We start from the raw sequence: 16656 nt of genomic DNA, 5'->3' as shown, positions 1-16656 counted from the left end.
ACACCACCTAAGCTACTGATTTTCAGGCAACAGCCTTACTCTCGGCAACAAGCCAGTTTTCGTTTTAGAAAAAATAAAAAGGTGCATGTACTCTGGTCAAAAAAACACACACACAAAAAAAAAAAAAAGATTAACCATTAACTTTCGAAAGATAAATGTCCCCAATTCTCAAAATCCTAAATGTTATCAAGCAAAACTGATAGTGAACTCAGGGTGTTTTCAGTAAGACCTTTCAAACAACGACAACAAAAAGACATTTTAAAAAATAATGCTAAAAATGAAGATAAGAGGTCTTAACATGGTGTGTTTCATACTTAAGCAGTAGCATTCAAACCTCATTGTCACACTGATTAAAACAACTAGGCAAAAGGGTCTCTATGAAAAGCGAATAAAAAGGCATTGGTACAAAAGCAACAACAAAAAAATACTTTCAACACACAGTTTAGGGTTAAGACGCAGGAGAGTAAAATGATCCAGGGACCGCAGTAATACAGTTTCAAACTAAACTGTCAAGAGGGAACGAAAATGTTAGAAAAGCTTGACTTTGTACATGCTCCCTCTTCAAAACGGTTCCTCTTGAACACAGACCAAACTCAAGGATGGCGTGTTCAGTGGTGAACGATGTATCCCACGTGGGTATTAGGCATGCCTTCCACACTGTGCTCCATGCAAATCAGATATTTAAAAAAAAAGGTCAGCTGTGAGAAGACGGGCTATGTCTCGAATGGCCTACACCAAGGGGTAGCCTGGCAGTTACAGAGTGTTGGGCCAGTAACCCGAAAGGTCGCTGGTTCAAATCCCCAAGCCAACTCTGTGAAAAATCTGTTGATTCGCCCTTCAGCTAGGCACTTAACTCTAATTGCTCGTGTAAGTCGCACTGGATAAGAGCGTCTGCTAATCAGCGGTTCAGGGTCAGCAACAGGCACACAAAAGTCGTTTTTCTTTTTGGGGGGGGGGGGGGGGCTGTAGAGGGTAGAGAAGGTGAGAGAGAGGGTAGAGAAGGTGAGAGAGAGGGTAGAGAAGGTGAGAGAGAGGGTAGAGAAGGTGAGAGAGAGGGTAGAGAAGGTGAGAGAGAGGGTAGAGAAGGTGAGAGAGAGGGTAGAGAAGGCGAGAGAGAGGGTAGAGAAGGCGAGAGGGTAGAGAAGGCGAGAGGGTAGAGATGGTATCTAGTTGATGATCCCTGCTGTTGCCTGTAGTGCAGAATACCGGCGATAAGGCATAACCAAACATGCGTTATCAGAAATAAAAATGTAATTACCTGGAATATGGTACATAAGAGCCTCTGTTCATATTTTAATACAATTTCAGTTTAGCTGATGGGAAGTTTTACACTGTAAAACAAAGGTGAAATGATGTCTCCAGATCAATATCAGGCGCCGTCTTTTCCCCCAAAAGTGAAGAAGTTGAAACAATTACACTTGTAGTAATATATAAATATATATATATATGACCGTGTGGTGTGTGTAGTAAGGACTTCAAGGGAAGTACGGCAGTGTGCTCAACCTGGTGAGCGCATTGTTAAGTGTCCTGGAACACCACTCCAGTGTGTTCAGCCCAGCAGCAAGTCGCTCTGGTCCAGTCTCCACCTGTGAGGGATCGTCAACCACGTGGGCTGCAGCCCTGTGACAGCTCCTGTGAAATGCAGCACTTAGGCCCAGTCTCTCCCCCTCTCTCCCCCCCCCCCCCCCTCTCCCCCCCCCCCCTCTCTCTCTGTCCATTTCTCTCTCTCTGCAGTCAAGATCAGAGCAAGTTTCTGCAGTCGTGTGCACACACAGCCAGAGGCAATGATTAGCATTAGCCAGCTGTCATGGCGGCGGCACCCCCCCCCCCCACCACCAGCTTCCCTCTATCCACCTCGCGTCACTCCCTCTTCCCATCCTACTCGCTCATTCTCATAGCCCCCTCCATCCCCTTCCAAACCTCTTCAGGTGGAGAACACAGCCTCATTCTCATAGCCCCCTCCATCCCCTTCCAAACCTCTTCAGGTGGAGAACACAGACTCATTCTCATGACAGTTACAGTGTAAAGTCCCTGAAAATCAGCAACAACAAACAAAAACACGATATGGGGGCTATTAATAAGCACTGTGCTACGTAAGTCTTAAACACTGTACAAGGGGAGGGGGGGGGGGGGCACTGCTAGCCAATCATGTTGCTACTTTAGGACACGTAGTATGTTTGTACTCAGCTCAGCTGTGTTGCAAAGCCACGGTAAGAAGCACAGCACAACCAGCTAACATTTGCAATTGGATTAAACATCCCAGTTGCCACAAACAAGATAATCGAAGCAAGCAACCTATAAATGGGATGTCTGTCTGAGAGCTTAATTAGAGCATGTGAGAAGTGCTTATTAAATCCTCACGCAGCAGACATGAAAAGATACCAAATAAATCTTGTTTATTCTTTTTTTCTTTTTTTAAAGCATGAGTTATTTCGGCCAGAAGCCGATCTAGAAGTGGGTCGGATTAGATTCAAGGAACACAGTAGGAGAGCTGCTGCAGCACGGGATGACTGAGGCCGGTGGGAACCAAATATGGAGGAAAAGACAGGATGCATGCCACCAGCAGCCACACTGCCCCTCCCTCCCCATCCCACACACACACACCACTCTTGAAGACTCTTGCTAGTTCACGTGATCAGAAGGGTGACATCACCACCCGCCGAGTAACAGGCTCAGACACTACACTGCTGGTTGAGCTGCAGAGAGGTCACTGTCTCTGCCTGTGGCCACCCACCCCACACCCTAGAACAGTGAGTTTTCACTGGGATGTGTCCATATCGCTGTGCCCAGACAGATGCAGCTCTTTAAAGATAAAAAAAAAATTTTTTTTTTTTTTTTAAGCCCAGAGCTGAGACACAAACCTGGGTAGACGGCATTGATCTATGGAAATAGCCGAGAGAAATTAAGGACTTTGTTTTTCTGCCTATTATCATGGTAGACTGGTACCACAATGAACCCAAAGGGGGTTTTATCAAACAAAAATGCAGAGCTGAATACATAGTTCATACTGGTCGGGTCAAAAGAGGACATGGCCATTTTGTTCTGGGGGAAAAACCTGACAAAAAAATCGAAGTCTACTCCACCACAATACTAGGGCTGGACGAAAACGGCAAAAATATAATCACAATATTTTTTCTAATATTTGACAGTATTTTATGTTTTTGAATTATAAAATGTATACAGTTGCTTTATGAGTAGTGTATGACCCTAGAGTGGCAATAAAAAATTGATTTCATATGGGTCTTTCAAGTGATTTCATATGAGTCTTTCTCCATTCTGTTTTCACAGTATATTTTTTAAAAAATTAAGAACTCCAACCACATCTTCTGGGAATGAGTAGCAGGCAGTTGAATTCGGGCATGCATTTCATCCAGACGTGAAAACACTGCCCCGTCACCAATAAGTTCTCTAGGATACGGGGGCAGCATTCGGAATTTTGGATGAACAGCGTGCCCAAATTAAACTGCCTGCTACTCAGGCCCAGAAGCTAAGATGTACATATTGTTAGTAGATTTGGATAGAAAACACTGAAGTTTCTAAAACTATTTGAACCATGTCTGTGAGTATAACAGAACTTATTTGGCAGGCGAAACCCTGAGGACAAACCGTTCAGATTGTTTAGGGTTTTGGGGGGGGGGGGTCACTCTTTTCAATGGGTTTTCATTGGGAATCCAAGAAGCTCGTCTAAGGTAAGGCATGAATTATATCTTTATTTCTGCGTTTTGTGATGGTGGTCTGTGTTTGCTTGGGTGCTATCCTCATATAATAGCATCGTTTGCCTTCGCCGTAAAAGCATTTTTGAAATCTGACACGTTGGCTGGATTCACAACAAGTGTAGCTTTAATTTGGTATATTGAATGTGTAATTTCATGGAAGTTTAATTTATTTGAATTTGGCGCTCTGCATTGTCACTGGATGTTGGCCAGTTGGGACGCTACCGTCCCACATATCCCAGAGAGGTTAAATGCTTAAATAAGCATGCCCCATTCAAAAAATGTAGAACCAGGAACAGATAGAGCCCTTAGTTCACTCCAGACCTGACTGCCCTTGACCAGCACAAAATAGTTAAGAGGAGAGAGGTTAAGGGCTCACCCCAACTATTCGACTGGTCGATTGTTTGGTCGAACAAGATTTTTAGTCGAGCAGTAGTAAATATGTATGTATATAAACTCAGTAACAACAATAAATAAAACATCCTCTCACTGTCAACTGCGTTTATTTTCTGCAAACTTAACATGTAAATATTTGTATGAACATAACAAGATTCAATAACTGAGACAAACTGAACAAGTTCCACAGACATGCGACTAACAGAAATGGAATGTGTCCCTTAAAGTGGGGGGGGGGGGGGGGGGGGGGGTCAAAATCAAAAGTAGCAGTCAGTATCTGGTGTGGCCACCAGCTGCATTAGGTACTGCAGTGCATCTCCTCCTCATGGACTGCACCAGATTAGCTAGTTCTTGCTGTGAGATGTTACCCCACTCTTCCACCAAGGCACCTGCAAGTTCCCGGATATTTCTGGGGGGGGGGGGGGGGGGGCCTAGCCCTCACCCTCCGATCAAACAGGTCCCAGAAGTGCTCAACGGGTTTGAGAATCGGGCTCTTCGCTGGCCAATGCAGAACACTGACATTCTTGTCTTGCAGGAAATCACACACAGAATGAGCAGTATGGCTGGTGGCATTGTCATGCTGGAGGGTCATGTCAGGGTGAGCCTGCAGGAAGGGTACCACATGAGGGAGGAGGATGTCTTCCCTGTAACGCGTTGATATTGTGAAATAGCTAGCTAGTTAGCTAATAGCGTTTCAAGCGTCACTTGCTCTGAGGCTTGGAGTAGTTGTTCCCCTTGCTCTGCATGGGTAACGCTGCTTCGAGGGTGGCTGTTGTCGTTGTGTTGCTGGTTCGAGACCAGGGAGGAGCGAGGAGAGGGACGGAAGCTATACTGTTACACTGGCAATACTAAAGTGCCTATAAGAACATCCAATAGTCAAAGGTTAATGAAATACAAATGGTAGAGAGAGAAATAGTCCTATAATAACTACAACCTAAAACTTACCTGGGAATATTGAAGACTCATGTTAAAAGGAACCACCAGCTTTCATATGTTCTCATGTTCTGAGCAAGGAACTTAAACGTTAGCTTTCTTACATGGCACATATTGCACTTTTACTTTCTTCTCCATGGCACATATTGCACTTTTACTTTCTTCTCCAACACTTTGTTTTTGCATTATTTAAACCAAATTGAACATATTTCATTATTTATTTGAGGCGAAATTGATTTTATTGATGTATTATATTAAGTTAAAATAAGTGTTCATTCAGTATTGTTGTAATTGTCATTATTACAAATAAATGTGTAAAAAATATATATAATAAAATGGTCCGATTTAACCTGTATCTGCCTTTCTTTGGCCCTCCAATAAATCAGTATCGGCGTTGAAAAATCATAATCGGTCGACCTCTAGTTTGGACCGCTCCTGTCAATGTTGAGTAAGGACGCGCACCTGATTACACATAGAAGTAGGCCTATTGGCTTCCAGGCCTGATTACACATAGAAGTAGGCATAGAAATGTTCCCATTTGGGGATCTGATAGTGTTTTGAAAAATCTTTCCAGCTCTCCCCCTTTTGATAACCACTCAACGTGAAAGGGAAAAATATCATACTCTGATCAGGTGGAAAGTCATACAATAGGCCTACATGCACAATGGCGCGGTAAACTCTGAGGGCCCAGAATATTTTATACATTGTTTTAAGTAGCTTCAGGCTGGACCCAAGTTATTAGTTGATACAAAGTTTCAAGTTCATTGCAGATGGGCCACGCTTGGCCAATATGATTTATAGGATTTATTTATTTTTTTAAATCAGGAAATGTTCTACCTGCAGACTGCATTGTTTTTATTTGTTGGCTTTATAGGCTGTTTTTACATAGTTGGCAATGGCAATAAAATGTTTTTTTTTTTTTTAGGTTAACCACGTCACAATTATTATGAAATACAAAGATGTAAATGAAACTGTTCCACACCAATGTGCATACGAAAACCATAACTGGCACGCAGATCGGTAGAAGTGATAAGATAAACTGGTATTCCCCCACATGAGTTTGCCAATTCCTCCCGTGGGCCATTACCGGCAACTTCTGGAGAGTAACGGCAGAGTCTGTGAAAGCCAGTAGAGGAGGACGGTCGGGACAGGTTAGTTTTTCATCTGGTTATCTTGATCTCTGGTTCCCTCGAGTCATCAGTGGGCTAAATGCCTGTATAGTCGATTTCACTAAAACACATAGGGTGTCTATATATGGAAAAATACACATTTTAAAATGTAGACTTAAATCGACCGGTCGAAAGAACAGACGACTTCTGGTCGACTTCCATTTTTTTTTTGTGCCTGGGACGGTACTTGTTCGGTTAGCCGCCAGCCGAACTGAAGGTTAGCCACCTTAACTCTCATTCATCGTCCATGAATAAAGATGTCCTGCACTGTGATCCCACATTAGCCATCTACACATCAGCACTACCAGGTTGTGACCCCCAGCAGAGTCCTGACACCTTTGAAACTACAAAGGCTCAGGACAATTCACTAGTAGCCTTCTGTTTCAGGGCAACAACAAAGAGTCTCCTCTCGTGGGTGAGAACGCAGACACTAAAGCGGAGACAGACCGGTGAGAACGAAGACACCGAAGAGACAGTGATCATGCTAATTTTGACCTGACTACTACCACTTGGCGCAGTGGTCTAAGACACTGCATTGTAAATAATACACAGCCTGGTTCGAATCCAGGCTGCGTCACATCCAGCCGTGATTGGGAGTCCCATAGGGCGGTGCATAATTGGCCCCGGGTTTGGCTGTGATTATAAATAAGAAATTTGTTCTTAACTGACTTGCCTAGTTAAATAAAGATAAAATAAATAAAAATGTGTTTTAGATTTAAACTGGGGTTCAAATCGAAGCCTAGGTCTGGGGGTTTCTACAAAGACTCCGGGAACATGGTTGGAGAGCCCTATACTAGTACGAATGCAATTAAAAGTGCCTAAATTTTTACTTGTTTGAAGGTTCCAGAGCACTAAAGAAATGCTGACAGTCATTCCTGACCTGAGTCGCCAAAACAAGTCAGCAAAATTTGAGGCTTCCACACACCCCGCACCGAATTTAGATCAGGACACCAAACTCATTCCTGGTCAGCTTACCCTCCTGTAGGTTTTTCACTCCAACCACAGTTGTAACTAACTTGGTACAGTTTATAAACCATGTAATTATTAGAATCCGGTGCGCTAGATTAGGGTTGGCGGTAAAACCCACAGAACAGTAAAAGGCGCTGCATGGTCAATCAGACACCTGCATTGGCCGTGCAGCACTTCCGGTGATAGAGCCTCTGCATAAGTCAGGGCACTCAAAGATCAGAACGACAGATTTTCACCATGTCAGCTCGGGGGATCCAATCTTGCAACCATAACTAGTCCAACGCAATAACGACCTGCCTCTCTCTCGTTGCACTCCACAAGGAGGCTGCCTGTTACGCGAATGCAGTAAGCCAAGGTAAGTTGCTAGCTAGCATTAAACTTATCTTGTAAAAACGTATCTTATAAAAAACAATCAAACATCACTAGTTAACTACACATGGTTGATGATATTACTAGATATTATCTAGCGTGTCCTGCGTTGCATATAATCTGACTGAGCATACAAGTATCTGACTGAGCGGTGGTAGGCAGAAGCAGGCGCGTAAACATTCATTCAAACAACACTTTTGTACATTTTGCCAGCAGCTCTTCGTTGTGCGTCAAGCATTGCGCTGTTTATGACTTCAAGCCTATCAACTCCCGAGATGAGGCTTGTGTAACCGAAGTAAAATGGCTAGCTAGTTAGCGCGCACTAATTGTCGTTGTGTTGCTGGTTCGATCCCAGGGAAGAGCGAGGAGAGGGACGGAAGCTATACTGTTACACTGGCAATACTAAAGTGCCTATAAGAACATCCAATAGTCAAAGGTTAATGAAATACAAATGATATAGTGGGAAATATTCCTATAATAACTACAACCTAAAACTTCTTACCTGGGAATATTGAAGACTCATGTTAAAAGGAACCACCAGCTTTCATATGTTCTCATGTTCTGAGCAAGGAACTTAAACGTTAGCTTTCTTACATGGCACATATTGCACTTTTACTTTCTTCGACAACACTTTATTTTTGCTTTAAACCAAATTGAACATGTTTCATTATTTACTTTATGCAAATTGGGTGTATTGATGTATTATATTAAGTTAAAAGTGTTCATTCAGTATTGCCGTAATTATTATTACAAATAAATACTTTTTTTTTTTAATTGCCTGATTAATTGGTATCGGCTTTATGGTCCTCCAATAATCGGTATCGGTGTTGAAAAATCATAATCGGTCGACCTCTACACCCAATGTAAATGTCTGACTGCCGACTTTTTACACCCAATGAAAAAAAAAAATGGATTACTAAATCTTTATTGGTGTCTGAGCCCTTATAATGCATACATACTAGACTCAAGTAAAACATCCAAGATGAGATTTGACAACAACAAAAAAATATGGCCAGTTTAACTTTTCAAAACATGCTTCAGTCCCTCCCTTCCTTCCTGTACTTATCCAACTTGGTGAGAATATGGCAACAAGTAAGCATCTGTAAGGGGTAATAGGACACAAACAGGTTTAGTACCAAACGGCATAAGCAAATAACCTCAAAATATCAACCAGACAAATAACATTAAGCCTTAAAAAGGTTATGAAACATTCAAATCAAAGTTTTAACAGGTGTTTTCAAACCTCTAGTCTAATGCAAAATGAAGCCACATCCCAAGACACTGGTTAAATAAATCTAGCCATATGTCCTCATTTAATTTTTTTTAAACGTGTCCCTTATCAAAGCTGTTTATTGGGGGATAGTCCATGTTTCAAGGAAGCATGATAATATCCGAGACATGAGTAGGGCTCCGTGAAGATGTAGACATATGGCACAACGTGTACCATACTCCATGTACAGCTCATCGGTGTACATCCGTATTGGATTCCCCAACCAGCATTTCTCGAGGGGTAAGACAATCATTCTTGAACATCACTGGCGTTTCAGGCAATTGAGATGCCATGATAGACTTTAGGCAAACAGGACAATATTTGTACATGTCAACTACCTTAAAATCTTACACTGAATTACAGTTTTGGTGATTAAGAAAACGGCGTTTGAATCAATTCACAGTAATGCATAACATTTCGCCATGTATCAAAACAACATGTGGCAGACTTGATGATACTAGCAACACTAGCTAGTAGCTAGCTGGCTGACTGTGCGTGGGGGAGGGGAGGGCGTCTGAGTAGTGAGGCCTAGTTGCATTGTTTACGCCCGTTTTGTCATTACCGCAAAAGCCAAGCAAACAAAAGTCCCCTAAATAATATGACAACGACCGCACTTTGACGTGATCTGCTGTTAGAATGTACCAACCATTAGTTATCACCGTTATAAATCGACGATAGAGAAGAAAAAAGATCACATGGCTGAGCAGACCACGTTGTCTTGACATAACTACTGAGGAATTCTGGGATACACACATTTTTTGCACCGGTCTCCTCCCAATATCGGTGTCAAACGCATGTGGTGACTTCGGCTAACTAGTGATTAAAACGACGTCCTTCCTACATATTCTTTATCGGGCAGATCCGACTGATCGTCTCTGGCGACAAGTCCCACAAGCAACCAAATTGGCTTGTCCACGTTTATATCTAGCTAAGTGGCTAGCATAGCAAAGGGCTAGCTAGTTTAGTGGCTAGCTCCAAGCTAGCATGTGATCATGAGATGGATGAATCATTACAATTCAAGAGCCAGTTATCTACCCGTAGTGACAGTCTAAATTTAACACACAACTTGGCATGTTCTACGAGGAGACACCAATTAAAATGGTTATAAATTCGTAATAAACATCGCCAGCTACATTATTTTTTTGTTTGTTTTAAATACAACTATTGTTCCTTTGCATTTAGTGGAAGGGAACACGTGGAGAGGACACGTGACGTTGCAATAAACCTAGCTATTTGTTTTAACATGTTAAGTGTTAAATAAAACTGCGCAAATTGTTTCAGGGGGTTTGCATTATATATCAATATATATTGTTGCAATGTGTCAAACATGTAGTGTTTACAAATAACGTGGATTTGGATTCCGGTAGCTGTCTGTTAGCTCCAACATGAGGATTAGCTACCTTGGCCTAGTCGCTATTGTTAGCCATCGGCACTCACTTTCAGCGTGCTAGGCTAATATTTATCAACTGAAAACAAGAGCTTCAATTATCTAAATTGGTAGTATGTCACTGTAAACAGTGCTTCACAAACCTGGACAAAAAATAGTGCCTAGTTAGAAATGGCTATGCTATACCTGGCGTTTAAACAGTAAAAGTTAAAACCTAAAACGCGTGTCACCCGTGACAATGGTAACTTAGTCATTCGCATTGCTGCTTCAGTTCAGACTTCGTCTATTACAACCATGTTAACGAGTTAAATTAGTTCGCAAATCACTTCATCGGCAACTAGCACAAAAGAGACAGTTGTGCAAAAGAAAAATGACGCCCATGCGTCTAGTAAGTGTAACGATGGTGTTAAAATATCACGACACATGAAACCTCACTTGGTTCAACTTGTACCCGACTGAGGCCTGACGCTAAGCACACACACGCAAAAGCTCAACGTTTGATATTTCATTTGCACAAAAATGTACGAAGTAGGTGATCTTCTGAAAGAGACGAGTACCATGTTTGGAACGTCAACTCCAATTAGATGTTAGAAGAAGCTTTTTACAATCCACAATTCCAGAAATAGTTTGGGGCCTTGCTCTATATATAGCTAGTTAGAGCAGTCTACTAGATACGAGCAAGCTTGCAATGCAGCATTATCCTACGAGGAACTCCCCACTATGATATCTGACAGCAGATCATGCTTGGCATTTATTAAGTGGCTCTAGTGAATGCACCATAAACGCAGTAGTCACCACACACACAAAAAACGTGTTATGGGAGGAATACAAACCATGATGTGCTTGTCCATTCACGTTGACCACGGTCACCGCATTCATTTTCTGAGTCCATGGGTTCACCTTGGGCGGGGGTGCTTCAGCAAACTCCTTTTTGCTACATTTCACATAGTCTTCCGTTTGTCCGGTCGTGTGCTTTTCTTGATCCAGGATGTCTTTCTCTTGATTGTTACTCTCTTCTTTCGCCTGTTTGGAGTTTTGCTCCTTCATTGCGACCCCCCCCAGTTCCGAGTTGTCTGCTTTCATATTGCTACCGTCGTCGGCAACACCCGTCTGCTTGGCCCCCTTTTCCAGACAGTCCTCTCCGTGTTGTATCGTCTTGCTCGCATGCCCATGCTTCTCTTCTTTGATAAGAGGATTGTTGGGTAGGAGAGTCTCCACCTGAGTGGCCATTTCCCCTTTTCCTCACGATATCCCCAAATTCGCCTTCAACTCAAGAACGGTAAATGTTCAGTATTCCTCGAGTAAACTCGTTTCTATCGTTACTCCACTCCACCCCTAGACCAAATAGCCTTCAGTCTAAGACGCAGAGTGGTTTGTGTTGAATTAAAACATATAAAAAGCGTCCGAAAGACTTTAAAATTACAAGATAATCTCCACCACTAGCAGCAATATGGATGATCACCACCACGCGATAGAAGGGTGCGCGCACGTACGATGGAGGGGCGTAACCACGCAAAGATGTGCGCGCAATAGGTTGTTATCAATAACGCCATATTTCGCTACGTCTAAGAAGCAGTTCATTCCCAGCTGGGTGCTAAACCTACAGCCCGCTCCAATGGATTACAGTGCAAAACACTGTATACCTCTATCTCTCAATATTGACCACAATTGAATTCGATTTGAGTGATATAAAAATACAAGTGTACTCTACGTGACAAGTATTGTTTTTATGTAAATGTTTTAGTCATATTCTGTACTAGTCAAAAGTTTGGACACACCTAGTAATTTCAGGGTGTTTCTTTATTTTGTACTATTTTCTACATGGTAGAATAATAGTGAAGACATCAAACTATGGAATAACACATGGAATCATGTAGTAACCAAAAAAATGTTAAACAAATCTAAATATATTTTAGATTTGAGATTCTTCAAAGTAGCCACCCTTTGCCTTGGCAGCAGCTTTTCACATTCTTGACATTCTCTCAACCAGCTTCATGAGGTAGTCACCTGGAATTCATTTCAATTAACAGGTGTGCCTTGTTAAAAGTACATTTTTAATGCGTTTGAGTCAATCAGTTGTGTTGTGACAAGGTAGGGGTGGTATACAGAATATAGCCCTATTTGCTTTAAGACATGAAGGTCGGGCAATCAGGAAAATGTCAAGAACTATGAGTTTCTTCAAGTGCAGTCGCAAAAACCATCAAGCGCTATGATGAAATTGGCTCTCATGAGGACCACCACAGGAAGGAAGACCCAGAGTTACCTAATGCTGCAGAGGATAAGTTCATTAGAGTTAACTGCACCTCAGAAATTGAAGCCCAAATAAATGTTTCACAGAATTCAAGTAACAGACACATCTCAACATCAACTGTTCAGAGGAGACTGTGTGAATCAGGCCTTCATGGTCCAATTGCTACAACAACAGCAAAACTCCTAAAGGACATCAATAAGAAGTCTTGCTTGGGCCAAGAAACACGAGCAATGGACATTAAACTGTTGGAAATCTGTCCTCAAGTCCAAATTTGAGATTTTTGGTTCCAACCGCCATGAATTCAAGGCACACTTAACCAGTATGGCTACGCAGCGAAACACCATCCCATCTGGTTTGTGTTTAGTGGGAATGTAATTTGTTTTTCAACATGACAATTTATTCATTTATTTTACCTTTGTTTAACCAGGTAGGCAAGTTGAGAACAAGTTTTCATTTACAACTGCGACCTGGCCAAGATAAGCAAAGCAGTTCGACACAGACAACAACACAGAGTTACACATGGAGTAAACCAAACATACAGTCAATAATACAGTACAAAAACAAGTCTATATACAATGTGAGCGAATGAGGTGAGAAGGGAGGCAAAGGCAATAAAAAGGCCACAGTGGCGAAGTAAATACAATATAGCAATTAAAAACACTGGAATTTTAGATTTGCAGTAGGTGAATGTGCAAAGTAGAACTACTGGAGAAATACTGACAATGACCCAAAACACACCTCCAGGCTGTGTAAGGGCTATTTGACCAATAAGGAGAGTGATGGAGTGCTGCATCAGATGACCTGGCCTCCACAATCACCTGACCTCAACCCAATTGAGATGGTTTGGGATGAGTTGGACCACAGAGTGAAGGAAAAGCAACAAACAAGTGCTCAGCATATGTGGGAACTCCTTCAAGACTGTTGGAAAAGCATTCCAGTCAAAGCTGGTTGTGAGAATGCTAAGAGTGTGCGAAGCTGTCATCTAGTTCCGACTAGCACGTGAATGCAGCAGAACATTTCAGAGCTTCCTATCACGTGAACCACATCATGGTGGTTAGCTGCACTGGTTAGCTCCTCTGCCCAGGCGTTGCTGACGCCTGCTAGATCTTAAAACGCCTGGATAGGTATTTGTGCGTATCAGCTAACCACATCATATGGTATAGCAATCTGTCAGTCGAAGACACAGTCAATGTAGATGACACAGTCGATGACATTTACAATGTGCCACGAATAGGCTAGTTTTCTGCTACCTAGATGATATTAGCAACATACACTTATTTGACCAGATCCTCTACTTCTTTAGCCAGTGGTCTAATATTTAATCCCTTACAATTTCCTGCCAACTATAACGAGGTGAAATCTATTTCATTTCATGGTGTCAGAATTCAGAAGTACCTTGTTGACATGTTCTGTTGCAGATTCAAAGTCAGATTAGCCGGAGGACCTGAGCCCTAGGACCATGCCTCAGGACTACCTGGCCTAAAGACTCCTGGCTGTTCTTGTCCCCGTTGCACCCAGTCATGCTGCCAATCCAGTTCTGCTGTTCTGCATGTGGCCATAGAACCCTGACCTGTTTCACAGGATGTGCTACTTTGTCCCGGACCTGCTGTTTCAACTCTCTCTTTGTCTCTCTCTTTGTCTCTCTCTTTGTCTCTCTCTTTGTCTCTCTCTCTCTCTCTCTCTGTCTCTCTCTCTTTCTCTCTCTCTCTCTCTGTCTCTCCGTCTCTCTCTCTCTCTCTCTCTCTCTCTGTCTCTCTCTCTCTCTCTCTCTCTGTCTCTCTCTCTCTCTGTCTCTCTCTCTGTGTCTCTCTCTGTGTCTCTCTCTGTGTCTCTCAATTCAATTCAATTCATTGGCATGAGAAACATGTGTTAACATTGCCAAAGCAAGTGAGGTAGATAATATACAAAAGCTAAATAAACAATCAAAATGAACAGTAAACATTACACATACAGAAGTTTCAAAACAATAAAGACATTACAAATGTCATATTTTGTATATATACAGTGTTTTAACAATGTACAAATGGTTAAAGTACACAAGGGAAAATAAATAAGCACAAATATGGGTTGTATTTACAATGGTGTTTGTTCTTCACTGGTTGCCCTTTTCTTGTGGCAACAGGTCACAAATCTTGCTGCTGTGATGGCACACTGTGGAATTTCACCCAGTCGATATGGGAGTTTATCAAAATTGGATTTGTTTTCGAATTCTTTGTGGATCTGTGTAATCTGAGGGAAATATGTCTCTCTAATATGGTCATACATTGGGCAGGAGGTTAGGAAGTGCAGCTCAGTTTCCACCTCATTTTGTGGGCAGTGAGCACTTAGCCTGTCTTCTCTTGAGAGCCATGTCTGCCTACGGCGGCTTTTCTCAATATCAAGGCTATGCTCACTGTGTCTGTACATAGTCAAAGCTTTCCTTAAGTTTGGGTCAGTCACAGTGGTCAGGTATTCTGCCACTGTGTATTCTCTGTTTAGGGCCAAATAGCAATCTAGTTTGCTCTGTTTTTTTGTAAATTCTTTCCAATGTGTCAAGTAATTATCTTTTTGTTTTCTCATGATTTGGTTGGGTCTAATTGTGCTGCTGTCCTGGGGCTCTGTGGGGTTTGTTTGTGTTTGTGAACAGAGTCCCAGGACCAGCTTGCTTCAGGGACTCTTCTCCAGGTTCATCTCAATGTAGGTGATGGCTTTGTTATGGAAGGTTTGGGAATCGCTTCCTTTTAGGTGGTTGTAGAATTTAAACGTCTCTTTTCTGGATTTTGATAATTAGTGGGTATCGGTCTAATTCTGCTCTGCATGCATTATTTGGTGTTCTACTTTGTACACGGAGGATATTTTTGCAGAATCCTGCATGCAGAGTCTAAATTTGGTGTTTGTCCCATTTTGTGAAGTCTTGGTTGGTGAGCGGACCCCAGACCTCACAACCATAATGGGCAATGGGCTCTATGACTGATTCAAGTATTTTTTAGCCAGATCCTAATTGGTATGTTGAATTTTATGTTCCTTTTGATGGCATAGAATGCCCTTCTTGCCTTGTCTCTCAGATTGTTCACAGTTTTGTGGAAGTTACCTGTGGCGCTGTTTAGGCCAAGGTATGTATAGTTTTTTTGTGTGCTCTAGGGCAACGGTGTCTAGATGGAATTTGTATTTGTGGTCCTGGCGACTGGACCTTTTTTGGAACACCATTATTTTGGTCTTACTGAGAATTACTGTCAGGGCCCAGGTCTGGCAGAATCTGCGCAGAAGATCTAGGTGCTGCTGTAGGCCCTCCTTGGTTGGTGACAGAAGCACCAGATCATCAGCAAACAGTAGACATTTGACTTCAGATTCTAGTAGGGTGAGGCCGGGTGCTGCAGACTTTTCTAGTGCCCGTGCCAATTCGTTAATATATATGTTGAAGAGGGTGGGGCTTAAGCTGCATCCCTGTCTCACCCCACGACCCTGTGTGAAGAAATGTGTGTTTTTTGCCAATTTTAACCGCACACTTGTTTCTGTACATGGAATTTATAATTGTGTATGTTTTACCCCCAACACCACTTTCCATCCATTTGTATAGCAGATCTTCATGCCAAATTGAGTCGAATGCTTTTTTGAAATCAACAAAGCATGAGAAGACTTTGTCTTTGTTTTGGTTTGTTTGGTTGTCAATTAGGGCGTGCACGGTGAATACATGGTCTGTTGTACGGTAATTTGGTAAAAAGCCAATATGACATCTGCTCAGTACATTGTTTTCATTGAGGAAATGTACGAGTCTGCTGTTAATGATAATGCAGAGGATTTTCCCAAGGTTACTGTTGACGCATATCCCACGGTAGTTATTGGGGTCAAATTTGTCTCCACTTTTGTGGAAAGGGGTGATCAGTCCTTGGTTCCAAATATTGGGGAAGATGTTAAAGAGTTTTAGTATAGCCAATTGGAATTTGTTGTCTGTATATTTGATAATTTCATTAAGGATACCATCAACACCACAGGCCTTTTTGGGTTGGAGGGTTTTGATTTAGTCCTGTAACTCATTCAAGGTAATTGGAGAATCCAGTGGGTTCTGGTAGTCTTTAATAGTTGATTCTAAGATTTGTATTTGATCATGTATATGTTTTTGCTCTTTATTCTTTGTTATAGAGCCAAAACGATTGGAGAAGTGGTTTACCCATACATCTCCATTTTGGATATATAATTCTTATTGTTGTCTGTCTGTCTGT

The 16656-nt window shown here is 42.1% G+C and overlaps 1 protein-coding gene across 2 annotated transcripts in view; it reads right to left on the bottom strand.

Annotated features, from left to right (window-relative positions):
* Positions 1 to 11706, bottom strand: part of larp1 (La ribonucleoprotein 1, translational regulator) — a 56611-nt gene extending 44905 nt beyond the window's left edge. For both annotated transcript variants that reach the window (XM_031808508.1, XM_031808507.1), the window contains exon 1: positions 11040 to 11706. In XM_031808508.1, coding sequence (XP_031664368.1) covers positions 11040 to 11436 — 397 coding nt within the window. In that variant the 5' untranslated portion in view covers positions 11437 to 11706. The remainder of the gene's footprint in view (positions 1 to 11039) is intronic.
* Positions 11707 to 16656: the final 4950 nt, after the last annotated feature.

Source organism: Oncorhynchus kisutch, linkage group LG28, assembly GCF_002021735.2.
Source record: "Oncorhynchus kisutch isolate 150728-3 linkage group LG28, Okis_V2, whole genome shotgun sequence".
In the NCBI taxonomy this organism is placed as follows: domain Eukaryota; kingdom Metazoa; phylum Chordata; class Actinopteri; order Salmoniformes; family Salmonidae; genus Oncorhynchus; species Oncorhynchus kisutch.
This window is presented reverse-complemented; position numbering and strand designations above follow the sequence as displayed.